This window comes from Leptonychotes weddellii, chromosome 13 (assembly GCF_054177405.1).
Source record: "Leptonychotes weddellii isolate Sample4059 chromosome 13, ASM5417740v2, whole genome shotgun sequence".
NCBI classification, from domain to species: domain Eukaryota; kingdom Metazoa; phylum Chordata; class Mammalia; order Carnivora; family Phocidae; genus Leptonychotes; species Leptonychotes weddellii.
Genome location: NC_138381.1, coordinates 73,680,603 through 73,703,566, shown reverse-complemented (window position 1 = coordinate 73,703,566; position 22,964 = coordinate 73,680,603). Strand labels below are relative to the sequence as shown.

General features: G+C 44.5%; 2 protein-coding genes across 7 annotated transcripts in view; one reads left to right on the top strand and one right to left on the bottom strand.

Moving 5' to 3' along the window:
- Positions 1–22,964, bottom strand: part of BRAP (BRCA1 associated protein) — a 101,456-nt gene that overhangs the window by 37,891 nt on the left and 40,601 nt on the right. The gene's annotated exons all lie outside the window — the stretch shown is intronic.
- ACAD10 (acyl-CoA dehydrogenase family member 10) overlaps positions 1–22,964 on the top strand; it is a 38,189-nt gene that overhangs the window by 7,006 nt on the left and 8,219 nt on the right. For 2 of the 3 annotated variants that reach the window (XM_081802211.1, XM_081802209.1), the window contains exons 3-12: positions 1,767–1,915; positions 3,896–4,090; positions 8,378–8,536; positions 9,251–9,410; positions 9,811–9,861; positions 10,613–10,754; positions 14,571–14,642; positions 16,062–16,243; positions 20,603–20,753; positions 21,814–21,965. In XM_081802211.1, coding sequence (XP_081658337.1) covers positions 1,767–1,915; positions 3,896–4,090; positions 8,378–8,536; positions 9,251–9,410; positions 9,811–9,861; positions 10,613–10,754; positions 14,571–14,642; positions 16,062–16,243; positions 20,603–20,753; positions 21,814–21,965 — 1,413 coding nt within the window. The remainder of the gene's footprint in view (positions 1–1,766; positions 1,916–3,895; positions 4,091–8,377; positions 8,537–9,250; positions 9,411–9,810; positions 9,862–10,612; positions 10,755–14,570; positions 14,643–16,061; positions 16,244–20,602; positions 20,754–21,813; positions 21,966–22,964) is intronic. The other variant, XM_081802210.1, reaches the window with a different exon arrangement.

The following is a 22,964-nucleotide window of genomic DNA, read 5'->3' as shown; positions in this document are numbered from 1 at the left end:
AACTCTGGACTTGATCCCAAGATCCCGAGATCATGACCTGAGCCTAAGGCAGACACTTAACCGACTGAGCCACCCAGGCACCCTCTGATTCTTTTGATTACAGTTCTGCAATTCTGCACAGCCTTATACATACTCTTTGCTGACTTTTATAGATCTATCTGTGGGAGAAATTCCTAGAAAGTGGAATTACTATATCAAATATACATTTAAAATTTTGCTATCCATAGAGGTTGTACTTTTTTCCACTCTCATCAACAGTATATGAGAGTACCAGTTTCCTTATGTGCTTGCCAACTCTCAGACCATAAAAAATGTTACACACTTGGGCCGCCTGGGTGGCTCAGATGGTTAAGCATCTGCCTTCGGCTCAGGTCATGATCCTAGGGTCCTGGGATCGAGTCCTACATCGGGCTCCCTGCTGGGTGGGGAGCCTGCTTCTCCCTCTGCTTCTGCCTCTCTCTCTCTCTCTCTGACTCTCATGAATAAATAAATAAAACATTAAAAAAAATGTTACACACTTTAGTTCTCAAATTAAACAAGTATGATTATTTGGATTGAGCTTTAAAAGTCTTGCTATTCTCGGGGCACCTGGCTGGCTCAGTCCATTAAGCATCGACTCTTGGTTTTGGCTCAGGTTATGATCTCACAGTGGTAGGATTGAGCCCCTCATCGGGCTCCGTGGAGTCAGCTTAAGATTCTTTCTCTCTCCCCCTTAGCCCCTCCCCACTCCCCTGTGTTCATGCTCTCTCTCTCAGGAAAAAAAAAAAAAAAGTCTTGCTATTCTTGAAAGATATAGATCAGATTAGTAACATTGATTATTTCTGAAGGGTGAGATTGCTTGTCATTTTACTTTTTTTACACTTTCTATAGTCAGATATTTTCAATGCACAAGCCCTACTTTATCAAAACAAGAGGGGCGCCTGGGTGGCTCAGTTGGTTGGGCGACTGCCTTCGGCTCAGGTCATGATCCTGGAGTCCCTGGATCGAGTCCCGCATCAGGCTCCCTGCTCGGCAGGGAGCCTGCTTCTCCCTCTGACCCTCCCCCCTCTCATGTGCTCTCTCTCTCATTCTCTCTGTCTCAAATAAATAAATAAAATCTTTAAAAGAAAAAAAAAAAAACAAGAAAAAATGTGTAAAGATTATGTCTTAGAAATAATTATGATTACCTTACATATTTTTGCCCCATAGCAGCTATATTTTAGAAAGAAAAAACAACCTTGTACAAGAAAAAGCAGCCCCTGTCTAAAGGTTCCCAGTGTACATGAATGTTGATCCATTCACTGACTGAGCTTCTTGTGGATAGAAATTTTCTTTAGTCCACAAAGACGGCATCCTCCAAGCGAACGTTCCCGTGTACCACCAGCCCCACTGCCATCCAGGATTACTGCAGTTTACAAAATGACAGGCTTGTTTGCAAGTGCTGCCAGAATCCAGCTTATTACGCATGTATTTCCTTACCACATGGCAGGACCGTGTGAGTGAGCCAGCTAATGAGAGACCCAGGAAGAAAATGCATAACGCAGTGTCCAGAGTCACGTCAAGCAGGTGGTAAGGACCTGACACTTAGCTGCATCCCCTCGGTATCACTGTTGCCTTGGAGGCTTAAGGCTGAGATTTTGCATTTCCTGAATTTCTTCAGATTCCCAGCAGAATCCACCTGGCACCACAGCAGTGCCTCAGGGACTGGTTCAGTAATTCCCCAGGGCTTCCCAAAGCCCAGCCATCTGCCAATGTTCTTCACTCATTGCATATTTTACTTCCTATAGAATGGGAGCTACAAAATCATATCCCTCCTGGAACTATACGGAAGGCCTGGATCTTAGGTGGCGAAAATGGGCCCTGGATGAAACTTACGAGGGGAGAGATAACAACAGAGGATTTCTTGCAAGAATTTGGGAGACTTTGCTCTGACATTGTGAGTGATAAACACATTTGAATTTACATACTCTTTTTCCCAAATGGGTGGATGCCATACTCACCCATTAAGTTGATTAAGCTGCAAATAAAAAAGTAAAAACCTAATAATCTATTGTAAGGTTTTTTGTGTTTTTTTTAATATATCAAGTTTTTATTTATTTTGTTTGGTTTGGTCAGTTGGTTTTTTTCAAGTTTTTATTTAAATTTTAGTTGGTTAACATACAGTGTAATATTAGTTTCAGGAGAATTTAGTGATTCATCACTTGCATATAACACCCAGTGCTCATCACAAGTGCCCTCCTTAACACCCATTACCCATTTATGTTACAAGTTTTTAATGTATTTCTTCCATCCCCAGGTACTCAACTTTAGCTACATATATGAATATATAAAAGTATTCTTTACTAAGCTCCTCCATCAGCTGCTGTTCATCTGTAATAGGAGCTGTCTGCATAACGGCTTTGATTAGAAAGCTTATTTAAAGCAATAATAAGGGGTGCCTGGGTGGCACAGTAGGTTAAGCGTCCAGCTCTTGGTTTTGGCTCAGGTCATGATCTCAGGGTCCTGGGATTGAGCCCTGCATTGGGCTCCGTGCTCAGCGTGGAGTCTGCTTGAGATTCTCTCTCTCCCTCTGCCTCTGCCCCTCCTGCTCATGTTGTCTCTCTTCTCTCTCAAATAAATAAATTTTTAAAGATTTTTTTTTAATTAAAAAAAATAAAGCAATAATATTGAACCTTTTCTCTGTACTATGCATTGTTCTAAGTTCTTTTTTTTTTTTAAGATTTTATTTATTTGAGTGAGAGAGACAGAGATCATGAGAGCAAGCACTAGTGGGGAGGAGAGGGAGAAGCAGGCTCCCCGCCGAGCAGGGAGCCCGACACAGGGCTTGATCCCAGGACCCTGGAATCATGACCTGAGCTGAGGGCAGCTCTTTAACTGACTGAGCTACCCAGGTGCCCCTGTTCTAAGTTCTTTATTTACATTAACTCAAGTGTAAACTTCACAGTAATCCTACTAAAATATGATTTAAAATATAGTAAACAAAGTTCTGTGGATCCAGTGGTGGTAATGATTGCACAATAACAAATGTACTTAATACCACCCAACTACACACTTAAAGTGGTTAAAATAGTAAATGTTTTGTTATGTATATTTTACTACAATTTCAAATATATATGTAAAACATTGTGCTAAATGAAAGAAAGAAGCTGGTCAAAAAAGACCACATCCTGTATGATTCCATTTATATGAAATGCCCAGAATAGGGAAATCTATAGGAAAAGAAAGTAAATTACTGATTTTCTAGGACTGAGAGTACTGGGAAGTTGGGGGTAGGATGGGTAATGACTGCCAGTATATATGGGGTTTCTTTTCAGGGTGATGAAAATGGTCTAAAATTGATTGTGGTGATGGTCACACAACTTTGTGAACATATTAAAAACTGAATCATACAATTTATGGGTGAACTGTGCAGTATGTGAATTGTATTTCAATGAAGCTGTTCTACAGTGTGTGTGTGTGTGTGTGTGTGTGTGATCGTGTAAAATCGCAGACTTGCCTTTGCAGATTTTGAAATATGATGAGTTTTCAAAACCTGAGTAGGTTGAATTTAAAAATGAAAAATGGGTCCGAAACTGAAGTTCATAGTGGTGATGCTCAGGCAATAGAAAATCATTACATGTCTTCCGGATCATTAAGAATTAAATTAGATCTGCTTCATGTACTTTTGGGGTTGATACTTTTGAAGGTTGCCAATCCATGAGTGAAATAAGGAATTCATTTAACTGGAATATTGATATAAATAGCTCCATTCCCTCACCAGAGGCACTCGAAGTCAGTCCTTACAACCCTGTACACAAAGTTCTGCACAAGGGCCGAAGGAGAATTCCTTTAGGTAGCAATATTTTCTCTGTTGGTGATAAGCGGTTCATCCTCCTTCTAATTATTGTTGGTACTCCTCTCCCCTCCCCACTTTTAGGCAAAGACTTCTGTACCTGTGGCCTCCTTTTTCTCTCTGCTGACCAGTGAGCAAGCGGCACAGCAGTTCCCAGTGATGACTGAGGCCATAACTCAAATTCGGGCAAAAGGCCTTCGGACTGCAGTCTTGAGCAATAATTTTTATCTCGCCAACGGGAAAAGCTTTTTGCCCCTGGACCGGAAACAGTTTGATGTGGTAAGCTTAAAGTGATCCAAACAATCAAAACAGAGTCTCTGTCCTTGCTTCCAGATGCATCATTGAACGCTGCCTTTTAGCAGGTCTTGAGTGAATGGGTTTTCTTATTCAGACGAACTTGACTAAATTAGGTTTAGATATAACAGGATGAAAAGAGGACTTTTATTTTTTATTTTTTAAGATTTTATTTATTTATTTCACAGAGAGAGAGATAGCGAGAGCAGGAACACAAGCAGGGGGAGTGGGAGAGGGAGAAGCAGGCTTCCCAATGAGCAGGGAGCCTGATATGGGGCTCGATCCCAGGACCCTGGGATCATGACGTGAGCCCAAGGCAGATGCTTAACAACTGAGCCACCCGGGCGCCTGAAAAGAGGACTTTTAAAAGGTTGCTGAGCTCTCAGCAAAGTCCAGTATTTCTGGGGCTTGATAACTGGTTGAAACCTCAGCTTTAGAGACTCTTTCACATTCTGAATTTGAACCTTATTCCTCACATAACACACAAATTTCCATTGGCCCTCACATCTTAAAGGGCCTGTTGATCTTTTCTCTTCAAAGACCAACCCTATTGGGGCGCCTGGCTGGCTCAGTTGGAAGGGTGTGTGAATACTGATCCCAGAGTCATGAGTTCGAGCCCCATGTTGGGTGTAGAGATTAAATAAATATATTTTTTAGAGATTTTATTTATTTGTGGGGGGAAGAGAGCACAAGCAGGGGGTGCAGCAGGCGGAGGGAGAAGCAGGCTCCCTGCTGAGCAAGGAGTCCAATGTGGGACTCGATCCCAGGACCCTGGGATCATGACCTGAGCTGAAGGCAGACACTTAACTGACTGAGCCACCCAGGCGTCCCTAAATAAATATTTTTTAAAAAGAAAAAAAGCGGGGGGGGGGGCACCTAGGTGACTCAGTTGGCTAAGCATCTGACTTGATTTTGGCTCAGGTCATGATCTCAGGGTTGTGAGATCAAGCCCCTGCTTAAGATGATTCTCTCTCCCTCTCCTTTTGCCCCTCTCCCCTCAAAAAAAGAAAAAAAGACCAATGATGTTGCCCTCTATCCTGTGGCATTAATCCTGAGACCAGTGCTGTCTAACAAAACTTACTGCAGTAATGGAAATGCCCAGTATGGTTGCTACTGGTCACATAATGCACTTGAAGTGTGGATAGTATCACTGAAGAACTGAATTTTATTTCGTTTTTATTAGTTTAAATGTAAATAATCCCATATGGCTGGTGGTTACTGTATTGGATAGCCCAGTGCTAAGACTATCCAACTACACTGAGAACATTCTGAGATCTTCTGTGCCAAGAGGTTACTGTAGCTATAAAGGATTCCCCACTTCCCCAAGAGAAAATAGATTATCATCCTGGGGTAGGTAGGAATTAGTTATAGATGACCTGCTTAAACTTCAGTTAGAATATAAATTCTTACGGAGCAACGTTACTGTGTGTGGGGCGCTGGCTAGGCGTGAAGGGTTACTGTGTCAAATGTGACAGGCAATCCTGGCCCTCTGGAGAACACACTTGCTATGTTTCAAGTGCTCAGTCACCACATGTGGCTAGCGGCTACCATATTGGACAGCGCAGACACAGCATTGCTATCACTGCAGAAGGTTCTATTGGACAGTGCTATTTTAGAACATAAAATCTAGTAGAATTGACGGGTAGAAATTCAGAGCACAAAGGTTGGAAATTAACCTCCCAACCCAATGCTGTTTTCACCTTCCACATCTTCCTTCCTTCTTGTAGAAGGCCCATCAGAGATAGAGTCGTCTCCCCTCTGGACACCTTGCCTGGCCCCCACCTGCTTTGATTGTTGGTTTCCCCGCAGTACGCACACAGACATCTTCCAAGCTCCCTCCCCACGAGCGTTTGGAACCTCAGCCAGATTCAGTCCTGTCTCTGCAACTTGCAAACCGTGGACCGTGCTTTGCTGCCTTGAACCTCAGTTTCCTCATCTCTAATTCAGGAAGAGCAATTTCTTTGTTGTAGGGTAGCTGCGTGCACCCCACAGAGTAATGCATGCAAAGCTCCCTGCATGGTCCTGGCACATGGCAGTTATTTTCAGAGATTCCTTCCATCCAGTGCAGCTATAGGAATGATATCTTCATCTGGACAACTGAAGCTGGTCAGGCTCACACTGAGCCCTCCAAATGAGGCTACAATTGAAAAGACCTATGAGCTTCTTGAAAAAAATGGACATGTTTATTTAGACTTCACAGGCTTTCTGGCATGTGCTTTCCAGCAGGTTTTCTGGTGGGTTTTCATATTTTAGGTCTGCAGGAGACCTGGAGTTTTAAAAATATTTCTTCAAGGCCAACGGTGTAGGTTTTTGTTCTCTAAAGCTCTAAGGCTATGTACAGATACACATGCATGCGCGCACACACGTTTGATGGAATAGTGTAAGCAATCCTATAGTCTCTGTCAACATTAGAGGCTGAACTCTTCAGTGTTATAGGAATCTGTCTCAGCTTAAAAACTTTTTTTCATCTAATTTTTTTTTTTTTTAAAGATTTTTTATTTATTTATCTGAGAGAGAGAATGGGAGACAGAGAACATGAGAGGGGGAGGATCAGAAGGAGAAGCAGACTCCCCGCCGAGCAGGGAGCCCGATGCGGGACTCGATCCCGGGACTCCAGGATCACGACCTGAGCCGAAGGCAGCCGCTTAACCAACTGAGCCACCCAGGCGCCCCTCTAATTTTTTAATTAAAAAATTACTACATTGTTTTTATTGTTAAAACCCACATAACATAAAATTTACCATAACTATTTTTTTTTTAAGATTTTATTTATTTATTTGAGAGAGAGACAGAGATAGCGAGAGAGAGCACGAGTGGGGAGGAGAGGGAGAAGCAGACTCACCGCCGAGCAGGGAGCCCCACGTGGGGCTCGATCCCAGGACCCTGGGATCATTAACCGAGCCGAAGGCAGACGCTTAACCGACTGAGCCACCCAGGCGCCCCCATCATAACTATTTTTAAGTGTTCAGTTCAGTAGCATTAAGTATATTCACGTTGTTATGAAATAAATCTCCAGAACTTTTTCAAGTTGCAAAATAGAACAGAAGGAAAAGACCAGGGATCTTATCAAACTTAAATCTGAAGAATTTTTTCACTTCCCCAACGCAGTGACTCTCAGCGTAGTGGCTTCTGAGAGATGTCTGCTCATGAGAACTTGGCCCTGTCCCCTGGGTTCACTGCCCCCTCTCATCTGTCTCCGCCAGCACAGCCTCCCCTGCAGCACGGACCCTGGTCTGTGTCTGAAACACCCTTTGCTAGGCACTATTAATGTCTTCACTATAGGGAGCTTGTCTTTTTTAGCTCATTCAGGTGCATAAGTAGAGAGTCCAATGTATTCAGGACATTTATTTACCTGAAAGGGCAGCTCTCACCCAACCTTGAATAATGCAGTCTGGAGTAGAGGAAGGGGCCCCCAGGTTTGTCCTTGGTCTTGGAGAGTGTGAGTCTTTCCAGGAGGGAGCAGGGATTGACATCTGTTCTCAGGGTAGACCAGAGGGTAGCGGGTCTAAGCCTCTGTGGCCATTTTAGGCCCACTTTCTAGGAGATTAAGCCCCGGGGACAGTGTGAGGACCTGCAGGGTTGCCTGGCACTGGAACAGCTTTTGCAGGGGGCTCCTGCACCCCCGGCAGCACCCCCACCCCCCCCAGTTCCGGATCACATACATGGTTGAAGCAAGGTTGTCAGGACACAAGGGAGCTCTTTGCGTGAAAGGAATAGTGATTCTTTGCCACGAACAGTCTCTTTGGCATCCATCCTACGATGAGATTTATCTAAGCTGAGCATGGCTGTTTTGTGTTTTAACTTCTGAAATATGAACGTTAAGGTCATGTGTCTTTTGTAGTAGTAACCAGTGCCTTCTTTCTGAAAAAACGGTGAAGTACTTTTCCTAAGGCTGAAATGTGCAGCTCTTCTGTGTAGCCACAATATCTAACGTTAGCGAAATGCTTTGTCATTTTGGAACTCACTCAACTTTCATTTAAAGTTCTCAACAACCACGACAATAGGTAAGATAGCTATTAGTATCCCCACATGACTGATGAGGACACCGTGTCTGAACCAGAACTCTGGTTTTCTGAGCTTGCCCCTAGGTAGTAATGCAGTATTTCCATATCCAACTTGAAAAAGCAGCAACATTTTACGTCGTAACACTCTTAAGTTATTTGTTATGACAAATCTCAACTGTCCTTATAGTATTCTTTTCAAAAACTATGGCAGTATGCATGTGGGAGCACCACCTTTTAGAGCCACCTCTCATTCCTGTCCCTCGCTCAGGTCGTGGAATCCTGCCTAGAAGGTCTCTGTAAGCCAGACCCCAGGATCTACAAGCTGTGCTTGGAGCGGCTCGGCCTGCAGCCTTCTGAGTCCATTTTTCTGGACGATCTTGAACTGAATATAAAAGCAGCCGCCAGCCTTGGCATTCACACCATTCAGGTAATGGTCACAATTTTTTGAACCCCGGCTGTGCACCAGGCACTGGCCTAAGCATTTCTGTATAGTCCTGCTCACAATCATAGTTGTGTTTAGTGGTTTTCCCCCATGCTGCTGTAGTCTCATTTTTTTATTAATTAGGAAATTTATGTGACGAGCCACTCGCATTTTCAAAGGGAAGTAGGACAAACACATACTAAGAAGGCAGTTTGAGAACAGAATTACACAAGGAGGGTGGCTGGCAGGCTTAGGACATTTGGGAGGGCAGTTAGGCTGTTCTAGTGACGCTGTTCTGGGTGGGGACCCAGCAGCTAGCAGCCACACAGACCACCCGGGTCGTGGCTTTGAAGAGTGAGAAGCCACCTGAAAGGAGACCTCCGACTGGCTTCCCATGTTCGCGTTTTCATGATGAGGCGGCTGATGGGCCGTCGGGACAGGGTGGCACAGCATTCTGCCCTCCTGGCGTGAAGGAGCATCATGGACTCTTAACTGACACTCTTCCAGCAGAGAGCGTTTAATGTGGTTAGGAATTAAATGGGAAGAGGAAGCTCATCCTACAGCTTCCTTGTTAGCTGAACATCCTGGCCTCCAAAGCCCTTGCTCAGAGACCTGAATTCTTGGTTATCTCCCCCTAAAGAACTACCCTTTTAGAGAACAGACAGGAGGCCAGGTCAGGGTTGACCGGTGATTGATGTTCAATATTCTCTTTGAAACCAGGTTGATGACCCAGAGACTGCCGTAAAGGAATTAGAAACCCTTTTGGGCTTTACATTGAGAATGGTTATTCCAAACACTAGCCCTGTGAGAAAGACAGTGGAGATTCCACGAGATTCCTTGGAGAAGTACCTCAAAGACTTACTGGGGACCCAAAGCACAGGTATTTACATGATTGTATTTTGCTGACTCTCTCAAGGCTCGGCTTTCAGTCTGGTTCTCCCTTTCAAACCCCGGTGGAATATGCTGGAGACAGAGGCTGTGTGGTGAGGAAAACAGCCATTGGGCTCAGTGGATCCGAGTGCAGCCTTCAGTCTTGCCTGGGAAAAAGCATTAACCCCAAAAGGTCACGCGCTCCCTCTTCCACCCGAGAGTGTGGTGTTGCAGGGATCCCCCCTGGGACCTGGAGCCGGTGGTGTGTGCCCAGGGATGCTGGACTGTGTCTAATTGTTTTGAGATGACAGCCTGGTTTGTGAAGGTGACTTAAGAAGCTGCCTGAGTTGACAGTGGGACAAGTTGTCTCCATCTCTTCAAAGGTCCCTCTTTCATTCTTTGAATTTCAGCCTCAGAAAAACAGCTGCCTCGGGGGCTTTTGAAGACATTTCCACCTGGCGGTAAAGTCTTGCCTCCACCCGTTAAATCCTTGAAAAAGACTTTTTGTGTGGAGCTTCACAGCTCTGCTCTCCAGGGACTGGATTGTTCTTAGGGCCTCTTGTACCGCTGAGGGGCCCTTTTGGAGCAGGCCAGCGAACTCAGGCCGACTCCCACTGCCTGCTCTCTGACCATGTGAGACAAATCTATGTCCGTAGTTCAGTCTTGTTGTGAAGCTGAGGGTTAATTAGGATGTTCCTGGGCGGGAGCCATAGAGTTCAGCCCACTGGGGTGGGAGAGCGCGTCTTGGGAAAGCACTGTGGCTCGGGCTCTCGGCCTCTGTAGAAGCTCCTTTCAGCCGTCATGCTAGTGTCAGGCGTGCTTTGGCCAAGTACGGGCTGAGGGACACACAGGGGCACTTCTCATGCTCAGGCTTAAAGCATATTCCATTTGCTTGAGGGGCTGCCACGACCGTGCTTGTGCCTGATAGACAGAAACAAAAAGCTTTTCTTCGCAGAACAGGAGTTGGCAAGAGGGACAAAACTGGACACCTGTACAAAGTGAGAATGTGGTAGAAACGGAGTGGCCTTTGCCACACGGTAGTGGACCTGAGCTGAGGGGTATGCCTGGCACTCAGTCACTTCTGGTGCCGAGGAGGAGGTGCATCCCAAATCAGAATGTTCTGCATCCCAAATGTGGTACTCGTTAGAAAGCAGGAATGCCCAGCTCTGTCCTTCAGAACTGCTTTCGTTTTCTTGGTTTTCAAACTCGCAGGCCCATTGGAACTCCTCCAGTTTGATCGTGGGCAGTCCAATCCAACCTACTACATCAGGCTCAGCAACCACCAGCTGGTTCTGAGGAGGAAACCCCCGGGGACACTCGTTCCATCCAGCCATGCAGTGGAGAGGGAGTTCAGGTAACTTCTCAGAGCTGGGGCGCCCTCAACCCCCAGCCTCCACAGCTCAGCCCCAAACTGACAAGTCCGTGCCCTGTCAGAGACCATGACACATTTAAATCTGCAAGTGTGAATTTCCAAAATTATTTCCAATAAGAACATGTAACCTAATTTTACTCAGAAGTTTGTTTTCTCTTTTCTATACCTAAACCTCTAGAAAACCAGCCTTTTTTGGGAACCTCTGGGTGAAAAAAGGCATTTCTGAAATACTCATTAATCTTACCCTTGAGTCTTAAAGACTTTAAGACCTTTAGTCTTATATTCAGTGGGGTTGAGGCCAAAACGAGTATGGCCACGAGGTGATAGTTGTTGAAACTGGGCGGTGGGCATGTGGGGTTTTTCATATGAACCTCTCTACGGAGGTATGTTTGAAATTTTCCATAATAAAATGTGTACAAGAATAAATGCATTACAACCCCTCCCGACCCCTTTGCAAATAGGAGAATTTAAACATAGTAGGTTGAAAAAAACCTAGCTCCAAACTCTTTGAGAATGAGATGAAAATTCTGGATGGGCTCCAGTGGGGGCGCCTACCGTCCTGGAAGCCTTTCTCTTCCTCTACTCCCTTCTCCCTTCCAGCCCCGGATCCCCTGCAGAAGGAGTGTTGCAGAGTAGTAAGGGAAATATGATGTCATCTCTTGGCCCCTTCTTGTTCTCACTGTTTACTGTCTGTCCTTTGGACTTTTTAGTTCCTGGAATCTGACTTCTCCAAGTGTTGCAGGCACTGGTGACTGATGATTATGAAGCCTTAGGGGGTCATCAGAGGAGAAAACCTGTAGCTATTTCTGAGCATTTATATCTGTGCCCATGCAGGAGCAGGTCTGTATTTACAGGAAGGAAACCATAAAAGTGTGAAGCCCCCCACTCTGTTCTTCTGCATCCTGCTTGTGAACGCTCTCTGACCATTCCCAGAGGCACTATGGAATTCTGGGGTGCTACAGTGACACTCCAAAAATCCAGGAATGCAGAGAATTTCCATTTTAGTAAAGGAATAAAATGTGCATTCGAAGATGAAATCTAATATGGTATCTGCTTGTAAAATGCCAAATGTAAATTTGAACAATTTGGGGAATTTTGGAAAATAGCATGACACACTTTATTAAAAACCTCAGAGTAGTCACACTTTTAGATCTAATAATTCCAGTTAGAGGAATCTCTCTTTAAAAAGTAATTCTCGGGGTGCCTGGGTGGCTCAGCCATTAGGTGTCTGCCTTCGGCTCGGGTCATGATCCCGGGGTCATGATCGAGCCCCTCATCGGGCTCCCTGCTCAGCAGGAGGCCTGCTTCTCCCTCTCCCACTCCCCCTGCTTGTGTTCCCTCTCTCGCTGTCTCTCTCTCTGTCAAATAAATAAATAAAATCTTTAAAAAAAAATTCTCAAATGGGAAAACAGCTTTATGTATTAATACGGCCACCACAATGTTGTTTATAATAAAAAATTGGAAACACCCTAATGGTACAATAATCAGGAAGTGATTAAACCTTAGCATATCTACTTGTTGCAACAATGACAACAAAAGTAACAGCCGACATTTACTGAGTGTATAGTATGTGCCAGGCACTATAATAAATGCTTTGGATGTATTGTTAACCCAAAGCATTCTCACAACAACTCATGATATGTTACTGTTATGATCCCCATTTTACTGGAGAGGAAATCGAGGCTTAAAGACATTAAGCAACATCCCCCGGGATACACAACTAGCATGTGAGTGGCAGAGTTTGGCCTCACACCCTTGGGCAGTAGGATTCCACAGCCCAGCCTTAATGATTTGTTGTTACTGCAGCCAACAAAAGTACACTTAAATAACACAAAAATGTTAAAATTGTAATAAAGACAGATACAGACCACATATAGTACTATCCTAACTACATTTTGTATTTTTTTTAGTACTCCCTACACCCAACATGGGACTCAGACCCACAACCCCAAGATCACAAGTTGCACACTCCACCGACTGAGCTAGCAGGCTTCCCTATGTTTTGTTTTGTTTTGTTTTTTAAGATTTTATTTATTTGTTTGACAGAGAGACAGAGCACAAGCAGGGGGAGTGGCAGGCTGAGGGAGAAGCAGGCTCCTGGCTGAGCAGGGAGCCTGATGTGGGACTCGATCCCAGAACCCTGGGATCATGACCTGAGCCGAAGGCAGATGTCCAACCAACTGAGCCACCCAGGCTCCTCCCTTAACTATTTTTTTTTTTTAAAGACTTCTGGGGGGGCGCCTGGGTGGCTCAGTTGGTTAAGTGACTGCCTTCGGCTCAGGTCATGATCCTGGAGTCCCGGGATCGAGTCCCGCATCGGGCTCCCTGCTCGGCAGGGAGTCTGCTTCTCCCTCTGACCCTCTTCCCTCTCGTGCTCTCTGTCTCTCATTCTCTCTCTCTCTCAAATAAATAAATAAAATCTTTAAAAAAAAAAAAAAAGACTTCTGGGGGCGCCTGGGTGGCTCAGTCGTTAAGTGTCTGCCTTCGCCTTAGGTCATGATCCCAGAGTCCTGGGATCGAGCCCCGCGTCGGGCTCCCTGTTCAGCAGGAATCCTGCTTCTTCCTCTCCCACTCCCCCTGCTTGTGTTCCCTCTCTCACTGTGTCTCTCTCTGTCAAATAAACAAATAAAATCTTTAAAAAAATAAATAAATAAAATAAAATAAAAAGACTTCTGCACCGAAACAAAAATATTAGAAGGGAACACACCAAAATATTTACCATGTTGGGGTAGCATGTTACTGTTCTTCAGCTGCAAGTGACAGAAACCCACCTAGACTGACTGAAGTGTTTTGTTTTGTTTTTTAAAAGGAGAGGTAAAATGTATTGGCTTCATAATTTAAATCTTTCAGGCATGACTAGATCCAGGGGCCCAAATAATATCAGGACCCATTCATTCTCTTTCTCCCTCCATCTCTCCACTCCTTTTTCCTCTATAACCTTAGTGAATGTCCAGCATACCTCCTGAGATTGACTCACTGGGCCAATATGAACAATCGTCTGGGGTCAGGAGGATGCATTGTTCAGATTGGCTGAATCTGGGTCTTGTGCCCATCCTTGGAACCAGGGATTGGGTCAGTTCCACCCAAACCATGTGGACTGACAGTAGCTACAGAGAGCCATTTCCCAAAGGAAAGCCCAGGGATTATTAGCAGAACATGAAGTAGGGAAAGGGACACCAGGCAGGCTAAAGCAGGAGCCAAATACTGGTGATATGACTGAGTAGTTACTTTTCTATTTAAAACATTTAAAAATTTCCTCCTTGGGGGCGCCTTGGGTGACTCAGTCAGTTAAGCATCTGACTCTTGATTTCTGCTCAGGTCATGATCTCAGGGTCATGAGATGGAGCCCCAAGTCAGGCTCCACGTTCAGCACGGAGTCTGCTTGGGATTCTCTCTGTCTCTCTCCCTCTGCCCCTTTCCCTGCTCTCTCTCATGCATGCTCTCTCTCAAATTAAAAAAATAAAATTTTAAAAAAGAAAAAAAAAAGAATGTCTCCTGTGGACAGCATATAGTTAGGTCTTGCTTTTCTATGCAGTATGACAATCTCTATCTCAATTAAAATGTTTAGTCTAATTAATGTAATGTTACTATTGATGTTTGAATTAGTTCTATAATTTTGCTATTTGTTTTTTGTTTTTCCCATCTGTTTTTTGTTTTTCTTGCCTATTTTGGGGTCAGTTGGATATTTTTTAGAATTCTGTTTTAATTTCTGCAAGTACTGATTTTAATTCAGAAAAATAGTTTCAAGAAAATCTCATCAATTCAGCCAGCACTGTTGCTCATTTCTCTTTGTTCCAGCAGGATAATGAAAGCCCTTGCCAATGCTGGAGTGCCTGTCCCCAAAGTTCTTGGCCTCTGTGAAGATTCAGGGTAATGTTCAGATTTATTTCTTTCATTACATATTCAAACTACAGAAGAGAAACGCCCATATAGTAGCTCAAATCCCAGTTTGTTAAAGTGAAGACAAATAAAATTTGGGTGAGAGAGAACAGAGATTTTATAGCAACCTCCCCTGGAAGTTCACAGAACTTTAAGTTATCCTGAAAGATAAAGAAATGCCTGCTTTTGTGAAAATTGGTAGAAAACATTTTTTTATCTTTTAAAAAATTTATATCCATCTAGTTTCATGTTGCTTGTTTTTGTTAATTTTTTATTGTGGTCCTTTTTTTTTAAGATTTTATTTATTTATTTGACAGAGAGAGACAGCGAGAGAGGGAACACAAGCAGGGGGAGTGGGAGAGGCAGAAGCAGGCTTCCCGCCGAGCAGGGAGCCTGACTTGGGGCTCGATCCCAGGACCCTGGGATCATGACCTGAGCCGAAGGCAGACACTTAACGACTGAGCCGAAGGCAGACACTTAATGACTGAGCCACCCAGGTGCCCCAGGATAAACAGTTTTAATGGTAGCCTTTTTAAAACAACTTTTTAGAATAGGAAACTGGTTTCTAGTAATGACTAAAGAATGGATTAATGACATTTTGGTGTGTCACCTTAATATTACAGGGTGGTATATGTGTCACTCACACTACCAGATAATGATAGAAATAACATCAATGAGAAGAAGGGATATTTATTGAAGCCTCATTGGAACCAGGCAGTCCATGTGTATTTGCTCCCCTAATTCTTACAACATCCCTTTGAAGTTTTACAGATTAAAACAACAAAGCCCAGAGAGGGTTAGTAAGTCTCTCATGATCACACTGCTAGGAAGGGGCAGAGATGGGATTTAAACCTGGTTCTGTATGGCTCCGAATTCCCCCTCTCAACATGCCGCTTTCCTCCATTATCACACTTAATCTCCATCCCCGTGGCTTCCACGAGTGGACCAAACAGAAGAGAAACATGCTGGCAAAAATGTATAGACAGGGCTGTGTGTGTGGATTGGTTTGGGGATGGGGTACTTCTAACCCTCTGTGCTGATGTATGAAGGAAAGGAAATGTCCAGCACTCTGGGTCTGAACTCCTTCCCCAGCACTTGGAGCAAACACATAGAAAGAGCAATGCTGGGGCACCTGAGTGGCCCAGTCTGTTGAGCGGCTGGCTCTTTTCAGCTCAGGTCATGATCTCAGGGTCCTGGGATGGAGCCCCACATTGGGCTCCACACTCAGTGAGGAGTCTGCTTGAGGATTCTCTCTCTCTCTCTCTCTCCCTCTGCCCCTCCCCCTTCTCTCTCATGTGCACACGCTCTCTAAAATAAATAATCTAAAAAAAAAAAAAAGCAATGCCATAACTAACAGCCTGCCATATTATGAGCTGGACCACTGAAACCCCCTGTCTGTGTCCTTCCCAGGGTCATTGGCACTCCCTTCTATGTGATGGAATACTGCCCAGGCCTCATCTACAGAGACCCCTTTCTGCCAGGCTTGGAGCCCAGCCAGAGGTGGGCCATATACACTGCCATGAACAGAGTCTTGTGCAAAATTCACAGTGTGGACCTCAAGGCTGCAGGCCTAGAAGACTATGGGAAACACGGTGAGCAAGAGGCCATTTGTCTTTTGTGCTGATGAGTTCCTCATTGGTGCCCCTGTTTTCAGGATTTGCATCATGGCAGGGTGTTAATGCACCTAGCGTTTGCTAAATGTGAGGTGGGCTTCTTAGCCCCCTACTTGGAAATCTAGTTTCATTTAAATGGAGGTGTCATTTACCTAGATATATTATCCTTGGATACGTCCCTTCACGGCCTACAGAATCTCTCTTCCCCACAACTTTGATCTTGCTGGACCATTTCAGTCTTTATTTTTTCTGGTACTGGCCAAGAGTATTTAAGATACCTTCTTCTGTTTTTTACTCTTTCCCCTAAATATTCTTTCAACAGGGGATAGACTTTTAAAATGCCATTATGCCAAGGTATTTTGTTTGTAGAGTTTTGTTTCTGCTTGTTTTTTTACTGTCTGAGAGTTCCAGTTGTTCTTCATCCTCATTGTTAGTGTCAGTTCGTTCGTTCTTTCTTTCTTTCTTTCTAAGTCAGGTGTATTGAAGTGTAGCAGTCTATAAATGTGACAGACACACACAATTTTAAAACCACCATCACCAGTTGTCTCCATGCACAAACTTTAGCATGAGCCAAAGAATTTCACTTTTTCTGCCCTGCAAAGCTCAAGAGTATTGGACTCTTGACCAGTATGTATTCTTGGCTATAGTCAAAAAGAATCCCCCAGCTAAGCTGTGTTTTTTTCTTTCTCTGCTTTTAACCAAAATGTGTTTTCCGTAGGACCACATCAGAGGCTGTAGTATGTCTCCTGTGTACATCACCTTCCTGCCATTTCTGCCAAGTCACCTAAAGCCCCACCTCTCCACAGGCACATTAGCTGAGTCCCCACAAGTAATCAGTTTGAAACACTTTGCTACCACAGAGAAAGCTTGCTGACTTCCCAGCCCAAACTGAGGGGGTTCTCCCCATCCCTTTAAGTACAGCCAGATCCATGCCAGCCCCCCCTCCATCTTCTAACCTGTTGACTAGAGATACCAACTCTAGTAGTAACCTCCACCTCATTTGGAAATAAAAACTTATTTGTTGTTTATCTGAAATTCACATTTAACTGGGTATCCTGTATTTTATCTGGCAGACCTAGTCACCAGTAAAAAGGCCAGTAGGCAAAGACAACACATGCTGTCCATATTGATCCATTGTTTCAAGATGGAAAGAGCACTGGAGCAGAAGTTGGATGCTAATTTGTCAGGGACCTTGGGCAAGTCACCTTACTTTGTCATCGTTTTCTCAATAGTAAAGGTTGGGTTAAAAAAACTGTCCTTTGCTGCCATGGCTACCCCAGTGCTTTGAATGAAGATGAAGCCTCAGGCAGATGCAGTGATGGGCAGTGTGACATCCTGTCCTGGAGAGACAACAGCTTATGGAAGTCCCTCCCATGTGCTGTCTGAGTGGATCCTTTGCCTTTTATTTTTAAAGTAGACTGTTTTGATGCTCTTTCCACTGACCTCTTAGGACAAAGAGGCAGAGCAGAAATCTGATGTGATTTCATGTGACCCAAGGGCCACTGGCCGTGTTTTGAGCCTAATAGCATACAGCAGCTTCATCATGCTTCACGTTCACTGATGCAGCTACAGAGGCATCAGATCTTCCTTTTCAAGAAACCTCCAATTTCTCTGGTGGTGTCAGGAATCCAGCTGCTGGGCAGGGCATTGGCTATAAATAGCTACTACCTTTGTGCAAAGGGTGGCATATTTAAATAAATTTACATATTCAGATACATTTAAATATTTGCTTGCACAAGTGAATATCTCCAAGAAACTGGTCACATGGGTTGCCTTTGGGTAAGAAGAGCTGAGTGGCTGGGCAGAGGGTGGGAGAAAGACTACTGTACATCCTTCTGTCACTTTATGCCAAGCCATGGGAATGTATTATCTATTCAAGAGTACACATTTACATTTATTAAAAAAAAAAAGAGAGACTGCACACAAACATGATTTCTAATTAAGAGGGACTTTTGACAAAGATCCTTTAGGTACAGTCCAGTTACCATAAAGAACCTTTCTACCACCAATGACCTGCAGGGAGCACATAATCCTCTTTTCTTATCCCAGAGGGGCAGTCTGCTGGAGGAAGGATGTTTCGGTGCCTTGGTGGGCCTGATAGAGACCAGTGGCCAACAGAGCCAGAGACACAGGGGCAGCTGTGTCTGTTTCCCGTGAGAAAGGAATGTGTGTAGCGCTAGTTGGTGTGTTTGGGGTGGAAGGTCCCAAATCCATATAGATTTTCCTGAAAGGCTCCTTTCACAAAGGCTCAACTCCTCTGTATGTTTTTTTTTTTTTAAAGATTTCTTTATTTTGACAGAGAGAGAGAGTGTGCATGTGTGCATGTGAGCTGGGGGAGGGGCAGAGGGAGACAGAATCCTTAAGCAGACTCCTCACTGACCGTGGATCTCCAGGCAAGGCTCGATCCCACGACCCTGAGATCATGACCTAAGTCAAAACCAGGAGTCATACATTTAACCAACTGAGCCACCCAGGCTCCCTGGCTCAGCTCCTGTGGTTTTTGGATTTGACTTACTATTATAATAATTCTCAAACTTACAGAAATGTGAAATAGTACAATGAATAACTATATATGCCCACTACTATATGGTTAACTTTTGCCATATTCGCTTCTCTCTTCCCCTCTCCCTCTGTTTCTCTCTCTCTTTAAATATATATATGTGTTTAAATATATAATAATATATATATGTATTTAACAATAATATATATTTAACAAAGTTGTAGAGACCCTAACACTTGACTCCTAAATACTTCAGTAGGCGCTTCCTAAAAATAAGGACATTCCCCCATACCATTATTGCATCCAAGAAAATTTACAATTTTCCCTGAATATCTAAAACCCAGTCCATATTCAGATCCATTTCATCAGTTATCCTGTTATATCTTTTTTTTTAAAAGATTTATTTATTTTAGAGAGAGAGAGTGAGAGAGAGTGGTGGGGAGGGGCAGAGGGAGAGAATCTCAAGTAGACTCCACGCTGAGTGTGGAGCCCGATGTGGGGCTTAATCTCAGGATCCTGAGATCATGACCTGAGCCAAAATCAAGAGTCAGATGCTTAACTGACTGAGCCACCCAGGTGCCCCTCCCCTTATATCTTTTATAAATGAATTTTTTCCCCCGATAAATCAGGATCTGATCAATGAATCTAGAACAGTCCCTGCACGACCTGTTTTTTTCAATGAATTTTTTAACAGACCAAGTCAGTTGTTTATATATTTGTCTTGATTATTTCCTATGGTTTCATTTACTTCTGTCTTCTGTTTCCTATAATTCTGAAAACTAGAAATTACGTCTAAAGGCTTGATTTGTTTTGGATTACATTCCTGTGGACTTTGACCTCCACTGCTCATGGCCCAACTAGATCTTGCAAAGGACAGGTGTCTAGACGTTCTAGCTGTGCAGTGGACTCCACAGAAGGAGCTTGATCTCTCTAATCTTGTCTTCAAACCCTTCAGCCTCTGGGGCCCATTTTTCTCTCAGCTGAGGGATGGAGGCTTGGCTTAGAGCCAGGGAGCTGACACGTTTATTAATTATATTAACAGTGACAATAATTGTCAGTTGACAATAATCAGGACATAATGGCCACCATTCATTGAGCGGCTGTCTGTGCAGCTCAGTATTTGGCCTGTTACGTATGGATTTTGGTTAGCCTTCACAACAGTCCTATGGAATTTAGGTGTCAGTACATTCATACAAAAGAAGCAAGGGAGGCTCGGAGAGGTTAAATCAACTGAAGACCCTGACTGAGCCAAGTTGACTTCAGAACTTCTTCCAGTGTCCCGTCCCAGATATAACTCAAAAGTTTCTCAACGGTGGTATCTCTTGGGTTTCTTAGCAAACAACTGAATAATGATACAAATGCTCATGTAGTACTTACTACATGCCAGGAACATCTCCAGGGGCTTTACATATTTTATCCTCCCAACAACTCTCTGAGGAGCATCTCATTGATGAAGAAAAATCGAGGTACAGAGATGTTAAGTGACCTGTCAGAGATCACAAAGATAGAGAATGGCAGAACTGGGAATCACACCCAGGCAGTTTGGTCCCAGAGTCCATGCGTTTAGCCAACCACTGTTGTTCAGCCAAAACGGGATTTCTTAAAGGCTGCTAGGAAGCTTGTAGGAAGTCTGAGAGGGCCAGGGATCAGGTTTTCGGGCCTTGTGGCTGGGAACAACACCCGCATCACACTGATCCAGCCATGGTGGCGGGAGCATCCTGTGAGAAACTCATAGGTCATCAGAAGAGCATTATCAGGGCTTTCACTGTTTTGGTTACTTTCTGGAACCTTTGGAGGATGTTAGAGTGGCATACCTGTTTGAATTCTCTTTCCCTCAGGGGACTATATTCCACGGCAGGTGCAAACCTGGATTCAGCAGTATCGAGCCTCAGAAACCAGCACCATCCCCGCGATGGAGAGGCTTATCCAGTGGCTGCCCCACCATCTTCCCAGGCGACAGAATACGACGGTGGTGCATGGGGACTTCAGGTAGGCACGACTATGAGGAGGGGTGGATATCTAGATGTGAAAAATGATGACCAGGGCAGTTGAAGAGGAAATTAAGCAGCTGGCCTGAGCCCAATTTACAGTTGAGGAGGATTCCCTTTACAAAGGATCTACGTGTGCATGACCTTCTAAGGCAGGGTCTCTCCACCTTGGCCTGTTGACATTTGGGGCCAGATAATTCGTTATGCCTGGGGGCTGTCCTATTGCCCCCAGGTTTGAAAGTGCACACAGGTGCTCCAGCTACTATGACCACATAAAAATCTCCCAAATCGCACGGCTGCAAACGACGACAGAAGTTGTTCTGCTCATGAATCTGCGGTCTGGGGACAGGATCACTTGTTTCAGCTCGGGTGGCTGTCAGGCTGGGCACTGGGATCTCCTGGAGGGTTGCTCCTGTGCCTGGCCCTGGGGCAGAGAAGACTGAACAGCTGGGCTCCTTGGGCCTCTCTCTGTCTCTTTGTGGTCCCCACATGGTCTCTCCAGCATAGCAGCTTCTGGGTATCTGGACTGCTTCCCTGGGGGCTCAGAGCTGCAAAGGTGTATGTTCCAAGAGAGCGCTGTTTGGGAGCTGATGCCCTTTTCTGAGCGAGGCTCTGGAGTCACTTAGCATCACTTCCACCTGTGTTATAATTGTTAGAAGCCAACTGCTTCAAGCAGCAAAGACTTAGACTCTTCCTTTTGTGGAAGGAGTGTCCAAGAACTTGCAGACCTGTTTTAAACCCATCACAGGGAAGGAGGGATTACCAGAACCCAGAGAGGATCGCTATGTGGAGAGGGCTGGCTCCCTGACCAAAACTGGCCCCTGGGAGAGCAATACAGTGTCCCTCAGCCATCTGCCCCCTTCCCCGTCTCCTGCTGGTGTCCTCATTGGCTGAGCCCACTGGAGCCAGAGGGCAGGGGAGCTCGTGGACAGGGGCACCAAGGGGCTAAGAGGGTGCGGAGTGCATTTGGAGGGGCAAATGGAAGACACCCAGCACAGAACACGCCCCAGTGCTCAGTTTTCCTTAGAGCTGTCTCTTCATTCTTTCTGTGGCTTATTCAGGTTGGACAACCTGCTGTTCCATCCAGAGAAGGCTGAGGTACTTGCTGTCCTTGACTGGGAGCTCTCTACCTTAGGTGACCCCCTTGCGGACGTGGCCTTCAGCTGCCTGGCTCACTACCTGCCATCCAGTGTTCCCGGTTCCCTGCTGCGAGGTAGGAACTGCCCAGGGGCAAGGAGGAGGGAACGAGGCAGCTCCATTCTCAAAACACCCGAGGCACAAAGGTAGCAGCGATGGCTGTTGGTGTGGGCGCATGAAATTGAGGTCCTGGTGGTTTGGGTGGAAAATGTACTTGGAATGCATTCCTGTCAGTGCGGGGAGATGGTAGGGTGTATTTTAAGTGAGAAGGATGTGTGCACAGACCCCTCTTATGTTTTTACACAACTAATTTCTATTTAATTTTCTAAATTAAAAATACAAGTTTATTTTAAAATGTTGGAGCCAACAGATAACAAAAGGAAAAGTTAAAGTCGTGGATAGACCCAGGCATGACCATTGCCAACATTTTCATCTTTCTGTGTGCGTACATACGTTTGTTTAAATGAAAATGCGATTCTATGATTTTGTGGCCTGCCTTTTCTCAATTATGTATTTTGGACATGCTTTCATGCCATTAAGTATTTTTTCTACAGCATCATTTTTAGTCATGGAATAGGATTTTAGTGAATAGAATTAACTTAAGACATTTGATTATATTTGGATATTTAATTTGTTTCTGATTTCTTTTATATTACTTCCCCCCAACCCTCACAAAAAAGGCAGTGAACATCTTTGTAGGAATAACTTCGCCTATATTATAAGGTATACTCCTGGACAAAGTCCTAGGAACAAAATGTGTTACATGCTTCTAAGCCATGAGAAGGTTTCAAATGAAGCAAATCAGTAAAAATGTTTATTTGTTGTAATTATTTTTTTCATAATTTGGCAGGATGTTTTTTTTTTTTAACGTAGGCTCCACGCCCAGCATGGAGCCCAGTGTGGGTCTTGAACTCACGACCCTGAGATCAAGACCTGAGCTGAGATCAAGAGTTGGATGCTTAACCAACTGAGCCATCCAGGTGCCCCAGGATCAGGATTTTACTTTCAGTACCATTTTTTATCAAATGGCTGATGGAAAATAATACGCATCCACCCTGAACTATGGTCCAGATGG